This window comes from Triturus cristatus, chromosome 10, assembly GCF_964204655.1.
Source record: "Triturus cristatus chromosome 10, aTriCri1.1, whole genome shotgun sequence".
Lineage (NCBI taxonomy): Eukaryota > Metazoa > Chordata > Amphibia > Caudata > Salamandridae > Triturus > Triturus cristatus.
Genome location: NC_140593.1, coordinates 633,738,273 through 633,758,064, shown reverse-complemented (window position 1 = coordinate 633,758,064; position 19,792 = coordinate 633,738,273). Strand labels below are relative to the sequence as shown.

Below are 19,792 nucleotides of genomic sequence, written 5' to 3'. Positions count from 1 at the left end.
GACAGTGCCCGCTCTTGTAATAAGGCCGGCTCCTCATAGCGGCGACTAAATACCCGCTTTAGTAAGTACTCGCACGCATACTATTATACTCCACCCCCCCCCGCCCTTGCCCTATTAACTTTACCCAATTTTTTTTTACTCTCTATAGATCAATGGCCCTAATTACAAGTTACAGATTCAATAGTAGCGGCTAGCCTCACTGGCTCCACCTACTATATACAGCTTCTCTGTGAGTTGCTAGTGATGTTGCACTTTACTACCATGTTGCCAACTTTTCTCCACATATAATTTGGTTTTTCTACCCTTAGAAATTGGTTTCAGCCTTCCGCTACAGGTACTACTCACCTGAGTTGCTATAGGCACCTTGATTATATCGCCTCTAGCCAGACCCACAGCTGTAAGTACTCACCTGGAGCATTCTAGAATTGTTACGTCTGGTATCCTTCGAGTGTCTTATATCTCTTACCTGCTTTACAGTATAAAGCCAAGTGGATATCCAGGTTAACATCCCCCTCTGGTCGCGAATTGGGCACCAACTTCCATCCAGACTTTATGCCTTACCTTGAGATAATTCAGTAAGTTCATTACTGGGTTTCATCCATCACATCAATATGACTCAGGGGTTCCCTGGACCTACCCTTATTTCATTTATTATTTTCACAAAACGTAATTACTCCCCTCTTGGCCGCTCATTGGGCACCAGCTTCCCACGTAATTGACGGGATGACCTATGCCCTATCCTGAGATAATCCAGTAAGTTTAACGTCTGCGTTTATCTACTACATTATTGCACCTCAAAGATGCCAAGGCTGGCACTTAACCATTAATTTCACAGAAATTAACTCCACTGATGCTCTGCTGTGACTGACCCCGCTGTCATTGCGCCCCCACTTATTGTGACTAGTAAGTCCTGTGGCTGTGCGCACGCTGCTCACATATGCTGCTGGTACCTGGCCCAACACACCAACCACTCACTAGGCATGATTACCCACCGGCTACCTTTCGGCGGGCTGCTTACTCTAGCCAGTCGCTCTTAAATTATCTTTCTCTCTGTCTTCCTTCAGTCTGTCGCAGCTCACTGTCTCCTCTCACAGACCTTTAACTATTACATATGTTGTCACATTAGGTGCATCTCGATGCAATCATATCCTGTTTTAGTAACACTACTGGGTGTACACCCTCACTAATTATTGATGTGCAAATTAAGTATATGTGTACAGGGCTCTGATTTTGATGCATTGTTACTTTTTTAGATTCAGACTGCTCACCTATATTCCTGCCATATGTTTTTTCATGCGAGTAATCCCAAACCTGCTTCATAGAAATCCCACGGAAGGAAAGGTATAAAAAAGCACCCAAATTTAGAGGGGTGGTGGCGTGGCTTGGACAGCCATCATGGCGGACGCAGCTTAGTGGAGCTCCAACCGCCCAAGCCCAAAATCCGATGTAATCTACCGCAATTTCTCCCAGATGAACCAGGACACAACGCTCCTTGCAGTGGAGCCCCGGCTACGACTCCAGTCTCGGTGTGGCATCCAATTCCGGGATGAAGTGACCCCAAATCTGGGGTGGAGGAGTAGCGGCCTTGTAGTCGGGGCCCGCTCTGACCGGTGGGAGCCTAGCGGAGGCAAGCACTCGGGCTGTGGGTGCGGCTGTTGGGATCCAAAGTGCTACACCCCAGAGCTATTCACCGGAGCCCGAAGAACAAGGTCCCGGGGTGGGCCGAAGTATCCTGTCCTCGCCTGTGTGATCCTGGAGGCCCAATGGAGGATGTGGGCTGGGGCTGGTGAAGCGGCGCAACAAGATTGCAGCGCAACGTAACCGGGATTGCTACTACACAGTTTGGGTCCTACCGGAGCCCCAGCTACTCCTTGAATCGGCCCAATTGCAGTGGTCTTTACAGTGCGACAGTCGTGGTCGGCTCGGGTGTGACCCCTGGGTTCCTGTCCCCACCGGCTGGACCGTCTTTGCACAGCACTCTGCTGGAGGTGCGGGCTACTGTTTTTCCAGGGGCCAGACTTGCTTTCTAGACATTAGCAGCACTACAAGGTTCCCCCCTCCTCGGGGCGTTGGGAGCATGGAGGGATCCCCGCACATATTGTGGTGCGGCGTACAATTTGAGCGTACCCTGGGGCGGTCTCCTGCTTGGGCGCCCTTAAACCCATTTCGTGTTGGTCTGTGAACCCTAGCCTCATTCCTTGGCATTTCGTTGGTGTTAGCGGCCAAGGCGCCCTAAGAAGACCGTGACAGCGCGGGGGGAGCTGTGGGCTGGTCGTCCAGTGAGTCTGGTCCCTTTATGTGGCCTACTTGGCTGGCTGCCCCTAGGCTACGGAAGCAGCCATGCTAGGCCTGGTGCGGCTTGCGGCCTGGATCCGTGCCAGCTTTCAATGAAAAATGCCCGAGGAGGCAAGACACCCCACGAAGAAGCCTGCAAGATAATCATACAGGGGGAGTCGTACAAAGAGAGCGGAAGTGGTGTATACGTGGCCCCCAGGCCCCTCTTAGCTACCATGACGAAGGACAAATCATCAGGCCCCACTACAAAGCAAAGCACACTGGACCAATTTACCACGGTCCCCAGCGGCACAAGTGATGCCGACAGCGGGTGACCTGTCCCTGAGAACACTGCCTTGCTGGCCACGATCGCCCAGGCCCGCGACACACTAGATGCGAAGATCCGCACGGTGAGGTTAGAGGTCTCCTTCCTACGGCAAGATATCAGGAAGGCCGTCGACCGTATTAGAGGCAGAAACTCCTGTGTCATCGGTTGAAGACACAGCAACACTGCAACAAAAAGTTAATAAACTCACTTTCGTAACACAGGAGCTGGCTTACCGGGTACAAGATGTGAAGGGACACTCCTGACGAATAAATCTGCACCTTATTGGTTTTTTTCGGAGGATTGTGAAGGTTCCTCTATGGAACGCTTCCTCACACACAATGGTTGAAATCCCATTTTCCCAAGGAGACTCTGTCCCCCTGTTTCGTTGTGGAAAGAGCCCACGTGCATTGACAAGGAAGCCTCCTCAGAGAATGCCCCAGGCAAGTCATAGCTAAACTGTGGAACTATATGGATCGGGACACCATCCTTGAATTTGCTAGAAACCACAGGGATAAATTGCTCTACAAATCCGTTATCACGATTTTCCTTGATTATACCTGTCTATTTCAACAACAACGTCAATCATTCACCGCAGTCAAGCGTTGACTTGGAGAACTAAACATCCAATATATGCTGCTATATCCAGCCCAAATGAGAATTATCTCCATGTCCCTCTTCTTCGATACACCAGAGGCAATCTTCGCATGAGCTGACGAGGCAGTCCATCTCAGACCACATACCCTGCCACCCCTGGACTCCGATTCCTCACAGGGCACTCGCTGAAATCACCCGAAAAAGGTCACTTCAAAAAGACGACACAGATCGAGGTCTAACTGGCGCTCCCAGACACGGCGATGAGTCATGAAAACAGTGGGAGCATCACTGCTCCCCCGTCAGTAGTTCCGTCCATAGACATTCACTGTTTTGATGACTTGGCTGGCTTGGAGGTCTAGGCTCAGTGCCCATTGCACGCCCTAAACACTCATGGTTGAGTACATAGGGGAGTTGGGGTACCATGGGCGGAGGCACTTTGAGGTCCCCTGTTGGGGGCCTTGGGTACACTCTGACCGCAACAGTTACTCCCTGTTGGTGGAAGTATTGGAGTGGGGGAGTAAGGGTGGGGCACTAGGCATGCTAGTGCAAGAGTTTTTGCAGTTTAGGTACTGGCACAGTGACTTCGTTGCATTTCACTTCATCTGGTATCCCCCCTAAGTGATAGATGGCTACGAATAATATTAATTCCCTGCCTGGTGGGCTCAACATTATGACCTGGAATGTCAGAGGGGTGCTTGATAACATTTAAAGGGGTGCTGTCCTCAGGCAAGCGAAACCACATTAGGCTGACATCCTCCTACTACAGAAAACCCACCTGCTGGGTAACAAAGCCCCATGCCTGGCCCGTTTCGGCTACGACAAAGTGTACCGCTCAGGGTATGCCCTCGTATCACGTGGCACGGCCATCCTTGTACATCATAGAGTCCCCTACATTATGTCCAAAGTATGGTCAGACCCCATGCAGTGGGCGCTGCACTGTAGTGACAGGACCACTGCATGGGGAAGCACAGATCACACGACTTTGGGGGGGTCTTCCATACAGCCCAACGGTGATGGGTGGCGATTGGAATGACATCATGGAACCCATAGATCGCTGGCGGGAGACAGGCCACAGCCCCCAAATGGGAGAATAAAAACTACACCAACTAGTCTCCACCCTGGGGTGGGCGGATGCATGGCGCGCATACCACCCAGCAGAGCTAGGCTTTACCCTCCTCTCTGCAGTACATGGATCTCTATCCGGTGTAGACTAGCTCTTCCTTCCACGCAGCTACATTCAAAGGGCTTTGTCGGTTTCCATCCTCACCAGAGGTCTCTCAGACCATTCCCCAGTCACTCTTAAATTAAGTCTTGGGCCTAACAAACCCCCCTTTCGATGGCTAATGTCACCCTGGCACATACACGACCCTGTCTATCAAACTGCCCTTCGGCAGGTAATCACGGATTACCTGGCATCTAATGTAGCTACCACCCCCTCCAGTACAATACTGTGGGAAGCCCTTAAGCCCACAATCTGTGGCGTAGATATCCGCTATCGTGCAGGTGAAAAACATTGCTGCTTAGTCCAATTTTTTCTAAACATGCACATACAATGGAACACTGATCTTTTCTACTCCTTCCAACTTCTACCTCAAGTTAAAAAAATTGACAGACCGTGTACAGGTCATCCTGTTTCCTCTGAACTGGGCCAGAAGAGTGGTAGCCAAGGCTGTTGAGTGTGAGCATTTCCCACTGTACTTCTACGGGAGGATTGTCGGTCTCCCTAATATGGAGGGTCCTATTAGGTGGTAGGCCTTGAAAATCGCCAGCGGGCTCTAGAGGCCGAGGTTACGGAGGGCAAAGGCCCAGTGCCACTGCACTGTCTCCTCCAAACACAGCAGCAGCTATACCAACACCTTACTAACGAGGCCCAGGACATATGGTTAGCGACTCAACATAGACTATTATTAATGGGGTGATAAGTCGAGTAAGATGCTGCACTGCCTTTGTCAAGCTACGCTGTCCCCCACCCGGGTACCTGTGCTGCGAAATGCAGAAGGGTCCCTATGTACTACCCCTGACACGGCAGCTCAAGCATTTGCTTCCTACTATACATCCCTATTCGCTTAGAAGGAACTCATAACGAGTGAGCTAATAGGAGAATTTCTAAAAGACATACCACCTCAAAAGTTACCTGATCATATACGCGTTCATGTGGACGTTCCTATAACGGTAGAAGAGCTCGATACTGCCTTGTTGAACATAGGCCCAGGCCGTGCACCAGGTCCTAATGGATTTTCAAGTTAGTGTTTACTATCTCTAATGTCCCAGCTAGGTCCAAATCTTCTGGATGCACTCAACGAATCCTTAGAACAACACATTTTACCCCCTGACAGGTGCCGCGCCAGAATTGTGGTGTTCCTTAAACCAGGCCCCCCCTCGAAAGAACAGTAATCCTACCACACAATCTCTCTCTCTCTTGAACTTTAAATCTAAATTGTTGGGCAAAGTTCTCACTGACTGCCTTCGCACATGCATTCATGAGTTTGTCCACCCCGACCAGGCCGGTTTTATGCCACACCGTTCTACACGTCTTAATATTAGGCAAGTCCATAACGCCATTGCGGAAGCCCCAGAATTAGTCCGCCCCGCAGCCCTTTTGTTGGCCGACATTGACAAGGCGTTTGACTCCTTAAGCTGGACTTATCTATTCCAGCTCCTCCGAGCCCTCAACTTTGGACCACACTTTGTGTCCTATATACAGAGCTCTCGGCATCCGTGAGAGTAGCCAGGGCCGGACTGAGAACCGAAACTGGCCCTGGCAAAGTGCTCAGCCGGCTCCCGTAGGTATTGCTGCTGAGGTGTTTACAAGGGCCGGTTTCAGCCGATTTTGGTACAGGGGGCTGATATTGCCGACCCCCGGTAACAAAAACGGCCTGCCAGGGGCCCAAAACCAGCCCCCACCCTGGCGGCCCACCGGGGAAATGCCCGGTGCCCGATAAGGGCCAGTCCAGACCTGTGGGTAGCAGGAATACGGTTGATGCACTTCCTAATCTGTCAGGGTACGAGAAAAGGATGCCCACTTTCCCTGATATTATTTGTGTTAGCAATAGAGCCACTGGCGGCGTGGGTGAAGCGGGACCCTTTGGTAAGGGGATACAACTGGTCAACAGACCGGTCCGACAGGATTACCTTATACGCGGATGATGTGCTGTTCTTCCTAACTGATCCGGGATTCTCTGGCCCGCGAATACTCCAGATACTCCGTGTATTTGGGGAAACCTCTGACCTCGGAACTGACCCAGCAAAATCGGTGCTGTTTCCAGTGTGCGGTGACCAGGGGCATGGTACATGTGCATTACAACTGTCCCACGCAATGGAGGGCTTTCAAAACATAGGGGTTTACATGCCTAATGATATCCTGGTCGCGTAATACAACCCACTATTATCCCGTTTCCAGGAGGAGACAAGGGGATGGTCACGCCTGCCTTTGTCTCCTTTCGGGCAGTCAGCAATCTTCAAACTGGTCTTTTTACCTCGTATTCTTTACCGGCTTCAAAATCTCCCATACACCATCCCACAGGCCTGGTTTGCCCAGGTAAATGCACTTCTCAATGGCTTCTTATGGGGGGGTGCCATTCGTATCAATTTACGAGCCTGCACCCATTTGACATTGTGGCGGATTAGTGGCAGCCGACATATATGCATACTATGCAGCATCCCATCTGCTGAATATAAATGAGAGGTGGTACGACTCACACACAGACCCAGTTTTCACAGTGGAGAGACTCGCGATGGGTAACACCCCCCTCCTGGGTTTTTTCTATTGTCGCGCCAACCTCAAACATCTACCCCCAGGTTGTAGAGTTGTCATACAGCTTTGACACCACAAAGTGAAGAAGATGGTTTGAGATGGGTGCCTGACACAGGCAACCCCTATGTGGCATGGAACCTACCTACGACTAGTCACTATGCTCCCAGGTTTTCGGGCATGGGATCTCATTGGAATCTCAGCGCTAGGTGATATAATGCATGGGTCCACATTCAAATCCTTCCAACAGTTGCAAACACACTATCATCTCTACTGCACACTATTCTATAGAAACCTGCAGCTAAGACATGCTCTGACCCCCCCCTGATCCGCTCTTTGGAAGGATTGCCAGAATTCCACCCCCTCAAGGGACGCTTACTGATGGGTGACCTTGGCTCTCACAAAATTCGGCAAATCGACCAGACAGTGGGGCGCTAGAGGGAGCCAGACCAACATGGCCGCACTCCTGTGAGGCTCTCGCCAGCCGGGTGCATAATATACACATTTCTTTATCCTGTAGCACCAAAACCTGCTCTCCGACCGGAGATCCGAAGCGGATTGACTTCGGGAATAAGCGGTGACGACCGCGGACTGGAGCTTGCTGCCGATGCTTGGGAACGGAGCGACGCAATCTTGGCCGGCAGAAGCACGGAACCTTTGTGGCTGCGGCGGCAGGGGAGATGATCACGCGAGTTCGGGGACGAGCTGGTACCACTGGGCCGCACGTCACAGGCGGGAACAGACTGAGCTGCTGTCGTAAGCCCTTGGGACGGGTGAACGGCGCTACGGGAGCCGCGGTGGGCATGAGGTGAGGAGGCTGCATGCGGACGGATATACTTAGGCTGCATCCAACGGCCCCTTGACTCTGGATAGTGAGACGACACCCGCCATTGCTGAGAGCTACAGGTGCATGTAGCTGCTGAGTACGGCTCCCAAGGACTCTGCTGTGCTGTGTTTCGTGCGCTCCATTGCCCACTGGCAGTCTGTCACCTGTATCCTCAATAGTACTAGTGCCCACCTGTAGGGGAGGAGAAGGAGATCTGAGAGGGGCTGCGCGGGCACCATAACTACGCTTGCTCCGGACAGGACCCACTCTGTTGCCCATCTGAGGCTCATTTGGCCTGATACTAAACCCTCTGCCCCGCTGGTGCTTGGGGCAGGAACCTTGAGGTACCTAATACTGTCGTCTGAGGAGGCACAATTACTGGCTCTGCTGGGAGGGAGCGGCTGACTGAAGGCCCCCATCTTGCGGTCTTATCGTTGCGTGCCACCCTCCCCCTGCCGCCAGTATGGGAAAAACTGACACCAAGCAATCTAAACTCCTGTTTGAACCTCAAGAGAGGAAATCCTGCGTACCCCTGACTGAAGGTGCTGATTCTGATGGCGGAGAGGACACTGAGGTGGATTGGAAGGCGCTGTTACTCAACATGCAAAAAAGCATCACCTCAATAGACTCTAAGATAGACTCCATGTCCACTCGCTTGGATTCAGTGGTGCACCGACTTGATCAACACGAAGAGAGATTGACAGAAGCTGAGCAGAAGGTATCGGGGCTAGAAGACGGGGCCGCGGCCAGTACCACCAAAATGTCGCAAATGGAAAAGCTCCTAAAGGTCATTGCAGAAAAAATGAAGATTTATAAGCGCGTTTGCGCCGAAACAACGTTCGCCTTATTGGACTGTCCGAATCCACCAATGTGGGCAGAATGGAACTCTTCATCGAGCGTCTGCTAGCTGATACTTTTGGCCGGGAGGCCTTTTCTCAGCAGCTGGTCGTAGAACGGGCACACCGCTCACTCGGCCCTCGGCCTATTCCCGGTGCACCCCCTAGACCAGTCATCACCAGATTTCTGAATTACAGGGACCGGGACACTCTATTACGACTAGCCCGTGAAAAACAGCCGGTCCTGTTTGAAAATGCCACGATCTTTTTCTATCCGGACTTCACGCAGTCGGTGCAGGAGGCGCGGCAAACATTTGCAGTGGTTAAAAAAAACTGCTCCAGCGCGATATCTAGTACACGATGCTGTACCCGGCCAAACTGCGCTTAGTTCACCTGGGCAAACAGATCCTATTTCACAACCCATCGCAAGTGGATACCTTTTTAAAAGAAACTGGAACTGTCCGGCCCCCGTTGGGGCGAGCTAGATCCCACTCTCCTACCTCGGCACTGGACTGATGAGTAGACCTCTCTGTGGTTTCTTTAGTAGCTCCGCCCCTAGTTTGATTTGAATGTCTGTTCAAATTTCCCCAGGGCAGAATTTATGGTACACACTGGTTTAATTACAGCCCCCAGTTTTGCAAAGTCCCGTTTGAACAAGGCTTGCCACCTTCCTTCATTTAATGTGCGCCTGGCATTTCCCTCCCCCATCCCGCACCTGCAGCTTGTCGTGAAGGCTGGCGTGCAGCGGGTGAAATATCGGGGAGATGGATGGCGGGTCTGGACCCTTTCGCCCCCCACTGTGGGTGTTCCCCTTTATGGACATGTTCTGGTTTTTTGGTTTTGGATGGGTGGTGATGTATTCCCGACATGATTGGGATGTCTGTGTGGGTGGGGGCACTTTGGGAGAAGCAAGGGTTGTTGTTGTGAATGTTGAGGATGGCGATAGAAAGCACAATTTTGAATTTGAACGCAAATGGGTCCGTGCACAAGACACAATGGAATTGGCCGATGGCAGGGCACTCACTGTTCATTTGAGGTACCTGGGGGGACACGATACTGGACAGTAACACAGATACTAACCCTGGTGGGGTGATATCCCCTCTTACATGGAACTTTAGGGGGCTGGGCGATCCCAGGAAGCGCAGACAGATAATTAACGCTCTAGATAGACTTGGAGTGCACATTGTATTCTTACAAGAAACCCATATGGATCCTACTCGCAAGAGTACTTTCGCTTCAAGATGGGGAGCACATTCTGTATTTGCCCCATACTCTTCTTATGCTATAGGAACTGCTATTCTGATCAAAAAACATACCCCCAACATCCCTATGGGGAGCTCTGTGGATCGTGAGGGGCGGTATTGTCTGGCATGGGGCAGGATGGGCCATGAAACAGTCACTCTGGCCTGCTCTTACGGCCCCAACATAGATGACCCTAGTAGTTTCATTGCCCTTTGGAACAAGATAAAAGATATTGACTCAACGCATCTGATATGGGGCGGAGATTTCAATGCAGTCATTAACCTAGTAGTGGATAGATCTAATCCCTCCGCCCACCACTACAATAACACGCACAGATATCTGCGTGCTCTATGCGATCACCAGGACATTATAGACACATGGCGGCACTTACACCCGTTGTTGACGGAAGGAACACATTGGAATAATGCACACGCTTCCTGGGCTAGGCTAGACTACATCATGATATCACTAGTGGCGGCGCACCATGTTGGCCGTACCTACTCCGACCATTCCCTGGTCCTGACTAAGCTCAAGCTCACAGACATGGTGGGGGGACGACCACCGTGGAGACTGCAACCCAATATACTACTCGATGAGCTCTTCCGTACGGAGCTGGGGCAAGAACTTGAAGAATTTTTATCGCACAATAAGGGATTGGTGGACTGTATGGCGACTATGTGTGAGGCACTTAAGGTCACTGTGCGGGGTATTTGTATCTCAAAGAGCTCGGGAGTGTTGCGTGCGCTGCGAGACACTTTGCATAAACTGGGGCAAACACTGCGTTCACTGGAAACTCTCCCGGACTTTGTTACTAACGCAGATGCGCAACACCAGTTTAGGATCACACTGACTGATTACAAAGCCACTGCAGACAGGGTAGCTAGGGCTTACGGAGAGGGGGAGCGCCCGGGTAAGACGCTGGCGGGGGTTGTTAGGCCCCCTAGGACGGCTAACTACGTTGTGGAGTTGGAGGGGGGGGGGAGGGACACTACTATGTGACACACACTCGATCATAGATGCCTTCACAGCTCACTATGCATCACTTTATACAACCACTAGAAGGGCACCCCTAGAAATGGATGACTATTTGAAGGAGATTACTTTGGGGTGGCTGCCAGACTATCAGCAAAAATTCTTGTCATAGCCCATTAGCCTGGAGGAGATCAGAGATGCAATAGGACAGATGGCCTCTGGGAAGGCGCGATACTGGCAGCTGGTGTAATCTGCCCTTTCTGAGATGATAGATACTCCCCTCTCTCCAGCTCCGCTTCAAGCGCTATTGGGGTATGCTAAACTCATAAGAAGGCCTTACCGTAAATTCACTACGGTCGCTCTCCTTTTAGCAAAGAGGCGTGTGGCTTGTCGTTGGGGGAGGGGTAGAGCCCCAAAGTTTAAGGAATGGGTACGGGATATGCTATATTGTCAGGAAACGTTGCTCAGATATGCAGAGCTTCTCCCTACTGCCTCTAAGCCCGCTGATATATGGGAACCCCTAAAAAGTTATCTTCTGGCACATCCACTTGATACTAACGCCACCACTGGCGCTGCCACCACGGAGACCGCAACACAATAGGTGGACATTACGGGGACAGGAAATTGGCACTACAGGAGTCTTGGGGTCTCGTCTTTAACCGTCTTTCCATTCACTGTTACATGGTAATCCTCTAGAATTTTGTCATTAACCTGGGTATTACAGCGGAGTGTGTGCTCTGGCTTGACTGTTGTGAGTTACCGGTTGCGCCGTGCTGGCCTGGGATAAGATAAACATGTACTGTCTCAGTATTGTAGTGTGGTTTCCTCAACCTATGGACTTCAAAGCCGGACCATTCGTCCGGTCTCCTCCGGACTGCCACGATGATTATGTGCCACTGTCAACTATGTGTATACTTTATGGCCCATTTGCTCATTGTAATGTTCGCCCAAGATAAAGGTTGTTTATGTTTACTGGAAAATGAATAAATAAAGTTAAAAAAAAAAATCTACCAGTCAGTGATCATCCATAACCAAACTACATAAACACAAACCGAACTGCGCAGAGGCTGACATCCCGGACCTCACAGATGACGACGGGAATGAAACCTTAGCTTGTCCCCGGGGTGCCACCATTTCCATGTGATACCTCCTAATCCAATTTAAATACATTCATAGGTCATAATATACACGCTCCTGCTTCTTGCAGATGGGTGTCATTCCGCCCCCCACCTGTCTTAGATGTGGCGAAGCAGTGGGGACCTTCCTACACAGTCTGTGGGGCACTGTAGCTGTTCTGGCGTAAGGTATCCTGTCTGGAACAGGTCCTGGCGGTTAGCACTTGAACCTTTCCTACTACACAGCACAGAAGGGGTCGGGGGGGGGGGGGGACCACCATTACAAGCAATACTTATTATTTCTGGGCCTCACACTTGCCAAGCAGGATATTGCTCAATCTTCCCCGCCACCCGTTGGAAGATGGAAGAAGGCCATTGACAGCTGCATAGGGGCAGAGATAGCTGTGTATAAGGCACGAGGCTGTCCCCAAAAACACAGGAAAATCTGGTCTTGTTGGGCAACGTACCATGGGATAGACCTGCCCTCCCTATCATCCCTAAACCCTCCATAATCAGTCAGCATTTTCAGTGAAGGATACATAATCATAGGACGAGACATCTCGGCCATATACGTACGTCTAGAGGATACTTTTTGCCAGGGGTGAACACTCTGTAGCTTGTGCCAAGTTTACTTGTTGGCCAGTATGTTCACAGGCGGCGGTGTTGTTTGGATAGATCTGTACTATTCTGTAATGTACTTTATCCAATATGTATGCAATTGGCATTGGCCGTAATGTCCCACAAAACTCAATAAAGTTTGTTATCAAAAATAAAATTTAAAAGAGAGAAATGGGTTGCTGGTAGGAATTTGGTCAGGCGGGACACTAAATTGAACACCTTCTTGTCTAAAGGTATCAACTCGCATCAAACTAAACCGTGATATCTCTAGTCAACCATGAAGTTTTAGACAATTAGAGATGTGTGATGATCCTTATTTGTGGTGTATCTTTTTATTCATTCCGATATTTGTAGTTCCTCAGGTATTTGTACATATATTTGTAATTATTGCTTGCATAGTTTTTTGTAGAAGAATGCATAATTCATACTAATTATTATAAAGTACTATTGTTGGTATGTGCACGGATCCTGGGGTTTGGTCAGGGGAGGGGTCTGTTGTCTTTCCCCTCTAAAAGCAAGAGATTTTCTGTCAGCGTTGTCCTGTTCTGACCACCCCATCACTCCTTCAAGTACATTTCAGGGTAGAGGTGAGAAACAGTTTTCCTTTTCTCCATGAAGGTCACAGTTTCCTTTTGGGGCTATGCTAATCTATCCAGGCATGATCCTCAAGAAGTTGGATTTTTCTCAACACTTAGCTGTTCCCTAAAACGTTGTGTGTCAAGTTGAGATTACATTGTTACCATTCTGTATGCATAAACTGTCATCTGGTCTCTCACATTTTGCATTTCAGTTTCATGATTACGTGTTGCTACACACTTGCTACATATATGATTACAGCACAATGCGAGCTTCAAGTAGGATAAAAGTTAGACTACCCTTAGGCTACACCTCAAACCAAATTGCTACCAACCATTCTTTACCAGGATGCCTGACCACCCAGAAACATCCTTAGTTCCTAGCCAGGAGTATGAAAGCACTATTTAAATGCTAACGTACTGTACAGACCAACAATTTACAAAGATGTACCACACCAGAGTAGCACACCAGCTGAACACAACAAACAACACCACAATAATAATAGCACCCCAGCAGAATAAAGCTTAATTTATATTGACAGGACAAGGCAACAAGATAGCACATGGAAATAGTAGAAACCACTGGAGCAAAAATTTGGCACAATAATACAGTTGTGTTATATTGTTTGTATTAGTGTGTTTTGTTTTGGTGGTGTTTCCTGGTATGTTATTATGGTGTTCTTTTGTCTTCTGTTCAGTAGCTTTTGTTTTGTTGAAGAGTGATTTTTCATTTTGTTTTGCATTTTTTCTTTTCTTATGTTGTGGGGTGCTCTTTCTTGTATTGTGGTGTGATTCCTTTACATATTTAATTCTTTCCTCCTTTCCGGACTAAGAGCAGCAATGTAGGGAAGGGGTTGCCTCTTACCCTATTGGGGCGGGCTGCCCTTTTTAAAATGATGGTACTTACCCGTTTTTTATATGCCTTGCAAAACACTCCTTACCCAGTCCCGCCGCAATACTTCTCAATAGACTCTGAGGTCCGCTCCCTGTTATGGAATGGTGGCACTCCCCGGATCGCATTAGACAAACTCCAGCGTAGCTGGTATGACGGAGGTATCGCGCTCCCCGCACTTAAAATGTATTATTGGGCCTCTCAATTAATGGTCCTTAATCACTTGGCGCACCGTCCTATAGCGGACCAAGCTTACAGAATGGACCGATTTAATATGATAGGGGGCATTTGAGGGCACTCTATGGCGGGCCAGGGCAAGCACCTTTGTTCACACCCACTTCTACCACAGTCTCACTCTGGCGAGCGGCTACAACCGCGTTGGGATGGAAGGGTAGAATTACACGAGTAACCCCACTACTAGAATCCTGTCACTTTGGGATGGTGTCGGCTCGGCCCGGTTTCGATAAATGGGATCTGATTGGCCTCACTGAAGTAGGAGATGTGTGGGGGAAGGGCGCGGTGATCCTGTTTGCAGAGCTACAGGCCAAATACCAGCTCCACGAAGGAGAGACCTTTCACTTTCTGCAAGTACGAGCGCACTCACCAAGGCCATTCCCAAGGGCTCGGATCTCACAGCCTCATCGCCTTTAGAAGATAGGCTTCTAGACGATTTCCTTGACATATCGCAAGATCATTAATAATCTTCCAGAACCGCTGGATAAAATCCGTATGAAATGGGTGGCTGATCTGGGGTACATACCGGATGAAGATTGGAGGGCGGCCCTGGCTTCGCCCAAGGAGGTTGCTATCAGGTCCCGGTTTAAACTTATCCAACTCAAACTGTTACACAGAGCTTATTACACCTCCACGGCTTTGGGTAAGATGAGATTTCTACCCTCCCCGGTCTGTCCCCGTAACTGCGGGGGGGTGGGTACTTTTCTGCATCAATGGTGGGAATGCCGGGTCCTCCAGCATTATTGGATTGAGATTGTCCCTTATGTCCCAGATATGCCTAAAACCGATAGACCCCACCCCAAGGTTGTGTCTCCTAAATATATGGGATGCCACAGATTTGAACTGGACTGAGCAGACGTGGGTCTCTCTGGGCTGTATGGTGGCAAAGAGGAATCTGGCTAGGACGTGGAAGGGAGGTGCCGTGCCCAGTAGAACGGAGTGGGCGGCGGATATGAACTGGTGCATGCAGCCTGAGAGGGTGGTGTATGAGGGGAGGGGTTGCCCGGGCAAATGGACGAGTGTGTGGGGCTCATGGAATGAGTACAGAGGACTTCTATGTACCCCCTTTGCAGATCATGCTCCCTATAATGCTGATGGAGAATCCCTTTAGAAGGCGCGGACTGCGATCTGCTTGTATGTCATGGCTATTGTGTCTCTTATCTTATTTTGATCACATCACGGTGGCCTTTATTCTTTGTATTGTATTCTACGTGACGATTGCTTTATTTTTTGTTGCTGTTTATGTTGTTGGTTTTTTTTGTTGTGATTTTGTCTTTTTGTTCTATAATAAAAAGATTTCCCCCCCAAAAAAGAGCAGCAATGTAGAATCATTATAGTAACTAACAATATGGAGAAAAATATTTAGTAGGTTTACAACGGTAACTGACCCTGGCTCCAATTCTACCACTTCCTAGGAAACCAGTCATTTTAAAACCATTGTACAGACCATGCTTTAAAATAACGCTTTCCAATATAGCTTTGTGAACTTGGGTCCCTGTGTCTTAAGTGATTGGTTGATTTCATCTGTATTTTTCCTGGTTGGCATAGCTAGTGCTTGATTTCACTTAAATTTATTTCCTGCCATTTGAATCCCCAACAACCTATGCCATGATGCCTTTACTAAAATATTTAGATTTCCCATTTGTATACCTTTTGACAAAGGAGTTTCCAAAACGCCAAATATTTTTTAATCCCATTTTGAGTCGTCAACATGATTATTTGTTTCAGCAAAGCTTTTCAGCCTGATTTAATCTGACCTGTACAAGTCAGGCTTCCCCTTGATGTGACCAATACGCAAAATTTGGTGAAGAACTTCCACACTGATTCTCCCACACTGACAGACCATGCATGCCTGCAACCTCTGGACAGCAAGCTCACCATCCTGGACAGCAAGCTCACCATGAAACAGATCAACGCAGTCTCCTACGCTTCCTTCCACACTCTCCACATGCTCTGAAGAATCTACAAATTGCTCCCCATCGGCACAAGGAAAACAGTCACTCAAGGCCTAGTCACCAACTGGTTGGACTACAGCACCGCACTGTGTGCAGGGATCACCTCTAAACCCATGAGGAGACTACAGATAATACAGAACTCGGCGGCCAACCTCCTCCTCAACCTTCTAAAACAGACCCACATCACCCTCCATACCATAGGAACCTCCGCTGGCTCCCCATCCATAAAACATGCTAATTTAGGATACTGACAAATGCCTCGACAACCTAGGACCAGCATACATCAACCACTGCCTGAACTTCTTCCAGTTATCTTCCACCAACCATCCAGAGACCTTTGATCCACCGCCTTCGCGCAGACACCACACATTCACCCAAGAGGAGGCTGTTCCTTCTCCTACCACGCTACCAAGTCCTGGAATGGCCTTCCCCTCTACCTCCGGACATCACCCCCACTGTTGGATTTCAGGAAGAGACTCAAGACCTGGCTTATCGACTGAGCCCTGCTACCTAGCACCTGGATACCCTCACGGGTGATTATTAGTGCTATACAAATACTGTTTGATTGAAGAGCTATGTAATCCATTCTAAATACCATCTAGCCCAGGGGTCTCCAACCTTTTCTGTTGTGAGAGCTACTTCTGCTCAAGAAAAGTCTTTCTGAGCTACTACCAAATTTTATAACTGTAAAATAGTGACTATCTAGCCAATCAGGAAAATATTTTTTTTTATTGAAGTTGTTTCCCCGTAGAATGGATGGAAAGTAATTAGACAGGAGTAACTTAGTGATCCTTCAGTATGACTGTTTTCCAGTGACAGTTAAAAGGTGTAGACTGCTCCCAATGCCACAATGAATGGTTCCATATCAGCTGCCATTCTGAAAGACATGTCTTTTGATTCTATCCATAATTTATTAGTGTAAAAGCTGCTGTTTATTTGCCAAATGCGTTATGTTGGATTTTTTTAAACCTGCATTTGCACCTGTGCTTTCATGTGATATGATTACAGAAATTCATTCTAGCCTTCTTGCAGGAGATATATCTTTTCATTTTTGGAGAATATACAAAGATTGTGCTACATGGGGTTGCTACAGTTTGGACCCACTGAAAAGTTTCAAGATAAAGACCAGGTAATATTATTGATGTCTTCATCGTTTTATGGTCATCGTTGAAGTTTGATTATTTATTTGTAAATACAAACTGATATGATTTGTAGCACACTTTACCCACTAGTACATATTTTTATATTTATATCGGTCAATATGCTTGCTACATGACATGGGGCTTATTTATCAAGTTTAGTAGGACCTTGAAACAAATTATTTTATTCAGGGTTTGTGTTTATAAACTACTTCTGCCATGGGGTGAGTAATATTTACAGCACTTTATCAGCAAATATACAATGTCTGCTATGTAGAAATGCATCGAAAAATAAAAACTTTCTATCATCCAAATTTTCACCAAATACTCTGGAAACATACGTGTTTACTCTTCCTTGTGTTAGGTATTTTTCAATTGCTCCTTTATCAGTGTATTAATTTTTCTGTTATTGCTTCATTGGAGGGGTCTATTTTAGTTGTCCATGATATTTTGTAATCATATTGGATTTGTCTTTCTGTTTGAGGTGTGATAATGTACATTATTATAATTGATGCTTCCCTACCAATTTTGTTGAGAATAAATGATATCTGATAGAGACTACTAGCTGCAGATTCCTTAACGTAGAATTATCTCCAGGCGTGAAACTGGACCCGGAAAACTTTCTTGCCCATTAGCTCTGCGTGCCGGGGGCGGTACCATGCGACTCCGCCCCGATGTCTTCCGCGGGCGTGATGTCAGTGAGGTCACATAAGCCCCACCCCGGCGCGCTGACGTCAGTTTTCTTCTTTTCCGCATGCAACACAAATCCGGATCGTGTTCCTGGCCTGTTTTCAGTCCTTCTTTTTACGCTTTGCGTTTTCTTGAGAACAGTGTGCGAATGCCTTCGGGCTTCAAAACATGCTAGTCTTGTGCGCGCCAGATGTCGGCGACGGACCCTCACCCCATCTGTATGTGGTGTTTGAGGGAACACCACGACTCCACGGACTGCGAAGCTTGTCAGCAGATGAAGCCGAAGTCCCGGCAGGAGCGCTGGATGAAACTCCTTTCGGCCCGCGTGTCCAGGTCGGCGTCGTTGCCGCGTCCGTCCCCCGCGAAAGGCTTCAAGAACCGCCGCTTCCGTCTCCGACATCGTCCCTCTCCCAGGCCGCAAGGGCGTCGCTCACCTGTTGGTAAGTGTCGCAGTTTGTCCCCGAGACCTGGTTCCTGGCCCGTTGGGGGCGTGGGTTATCCGCGGGTTGTGCGGCCCCACGTGTCGCCACCCTACCTGCCGTTTCCCGGCTAAGGGGCGACCAGAGCCCAGATAGAGGCCTATGCGGCAGCCTTGTTGGCTCTTCCTTCTTCTCCTTTTCTTCCTGGGACGTCTGTGGATCCCTTGCCATGTGCGGGGACTTCTGTGGCGTCGCCGGCGGCTCCGGCAGGTTCAGCTCCAGGTCCTGGAGATGTGGTGCCGTCAGGGTGCGGCCCTCCGGGGTTCCCTCCTTCGGACCACGGCACCTCTGCCTTGCCGCAAACCCCTGCGGGCGTCCCTGTGGTGTCGTGGGAGGTTGCCGGGGTTCGAGGCTCGTCCTCGAGTCCCCCTCGGTCCTCTGGGCAGGCGGCAACCTTGTCCGAGGCCGAGCTGACGCCAGCGGCTGCTGGACCTGGCGACACTGCAGGGGCTGGCTAGGGGCCGGGGCGTGTCCCCGGGCCCCCCTCATCTCTCCACACAGGCGGCTGCCTCTTCGGAGGTAGAGTCGATGCCTTTTCGGCGCTGTTCCTTGGCCCCCCCGGCTCCGACTCTGCCCCGTTCTCCCGTGTCGCGCATCATGGCAGAGGTCGTTTCGGCATCCCCTTCAGCGCCGGTCGACGTTGAGCTGACGCCGGTGGCAGACTCTACGGCGCCGTGCTGACGTCGGGTCTTTGATTCATCCTCGGATGCCCCCTCTTCTCCAGAGGTTCGGCAACTGTTTGTTTTGTCTTCTCCGGAGACGGGACGCCGCGCAATGGCCTTTTCCTGGCGTCTTCCAAGGACGGCTCTTCGCTGTCCCGCACCGCAGTCTTCCCCGGAGGCACCTCAGGTTCCCCACTCGTCGGTCAACCTTCCCCCATTTCGAGCTTGGTCTTTCCTTCCTCCGGTTGGGCTGGAGGACGGCCGGCTTAGCTTACAGCCGTCGCCCACGGAGGAATTGCTTTCCCCGCCGCTATGCCCTACGGAGGCGAGTGCTGCCTTTGCCCAGGCAGTCTCCACGGCTGCGGGAATCTTGCGCGTGGGCGATCCGGCTGCCCATTTCCCCACGGATTATTTACTGGAGGTTCTCCATCAGGGATCTGGTGGACGGGAGCTGCTTCTTCCCTTCGAGGCGTCTCTCCATAATTCTCTCTTGGGGGCCTGGGGGTATCCTGCCACGCGGGACCCGGTGCCCCAACCGCTTCTGCACTGCCACCGTCCTGCTCCTCATGATCCTGTCTGCCTTTCCTTCCATCCTTCTACCAGGGGCCCT

At 49.7% G+C, this 19,792-nt stretch overlaps 1 protein-coding gene across 2 annotated transcripts in view; it reads left to right on the top strand.

The window, feature by feature from the left end:
- GTF3C1 (general transcription factor IIIC subunit 1) overlaps positions 1–19,792 on the top strand; it is a 1,956,011-nt gene that overhangs the window by 720,421 nt on the left and 1,215,798 nt on the right. For both annotated transcript variants that reach the window (XM_085632176.1, XM_085632175.1), the window contains exon 18: positions 17,245–17,341. In XM_085632176.1, coding sequence (XP_085488302.1) covers positions 17,245–17,341 — 97 coding nt within the window. The remainder of the gene's footprint in view (positions 1–17,244; positions 17,342–19,792) is intronic.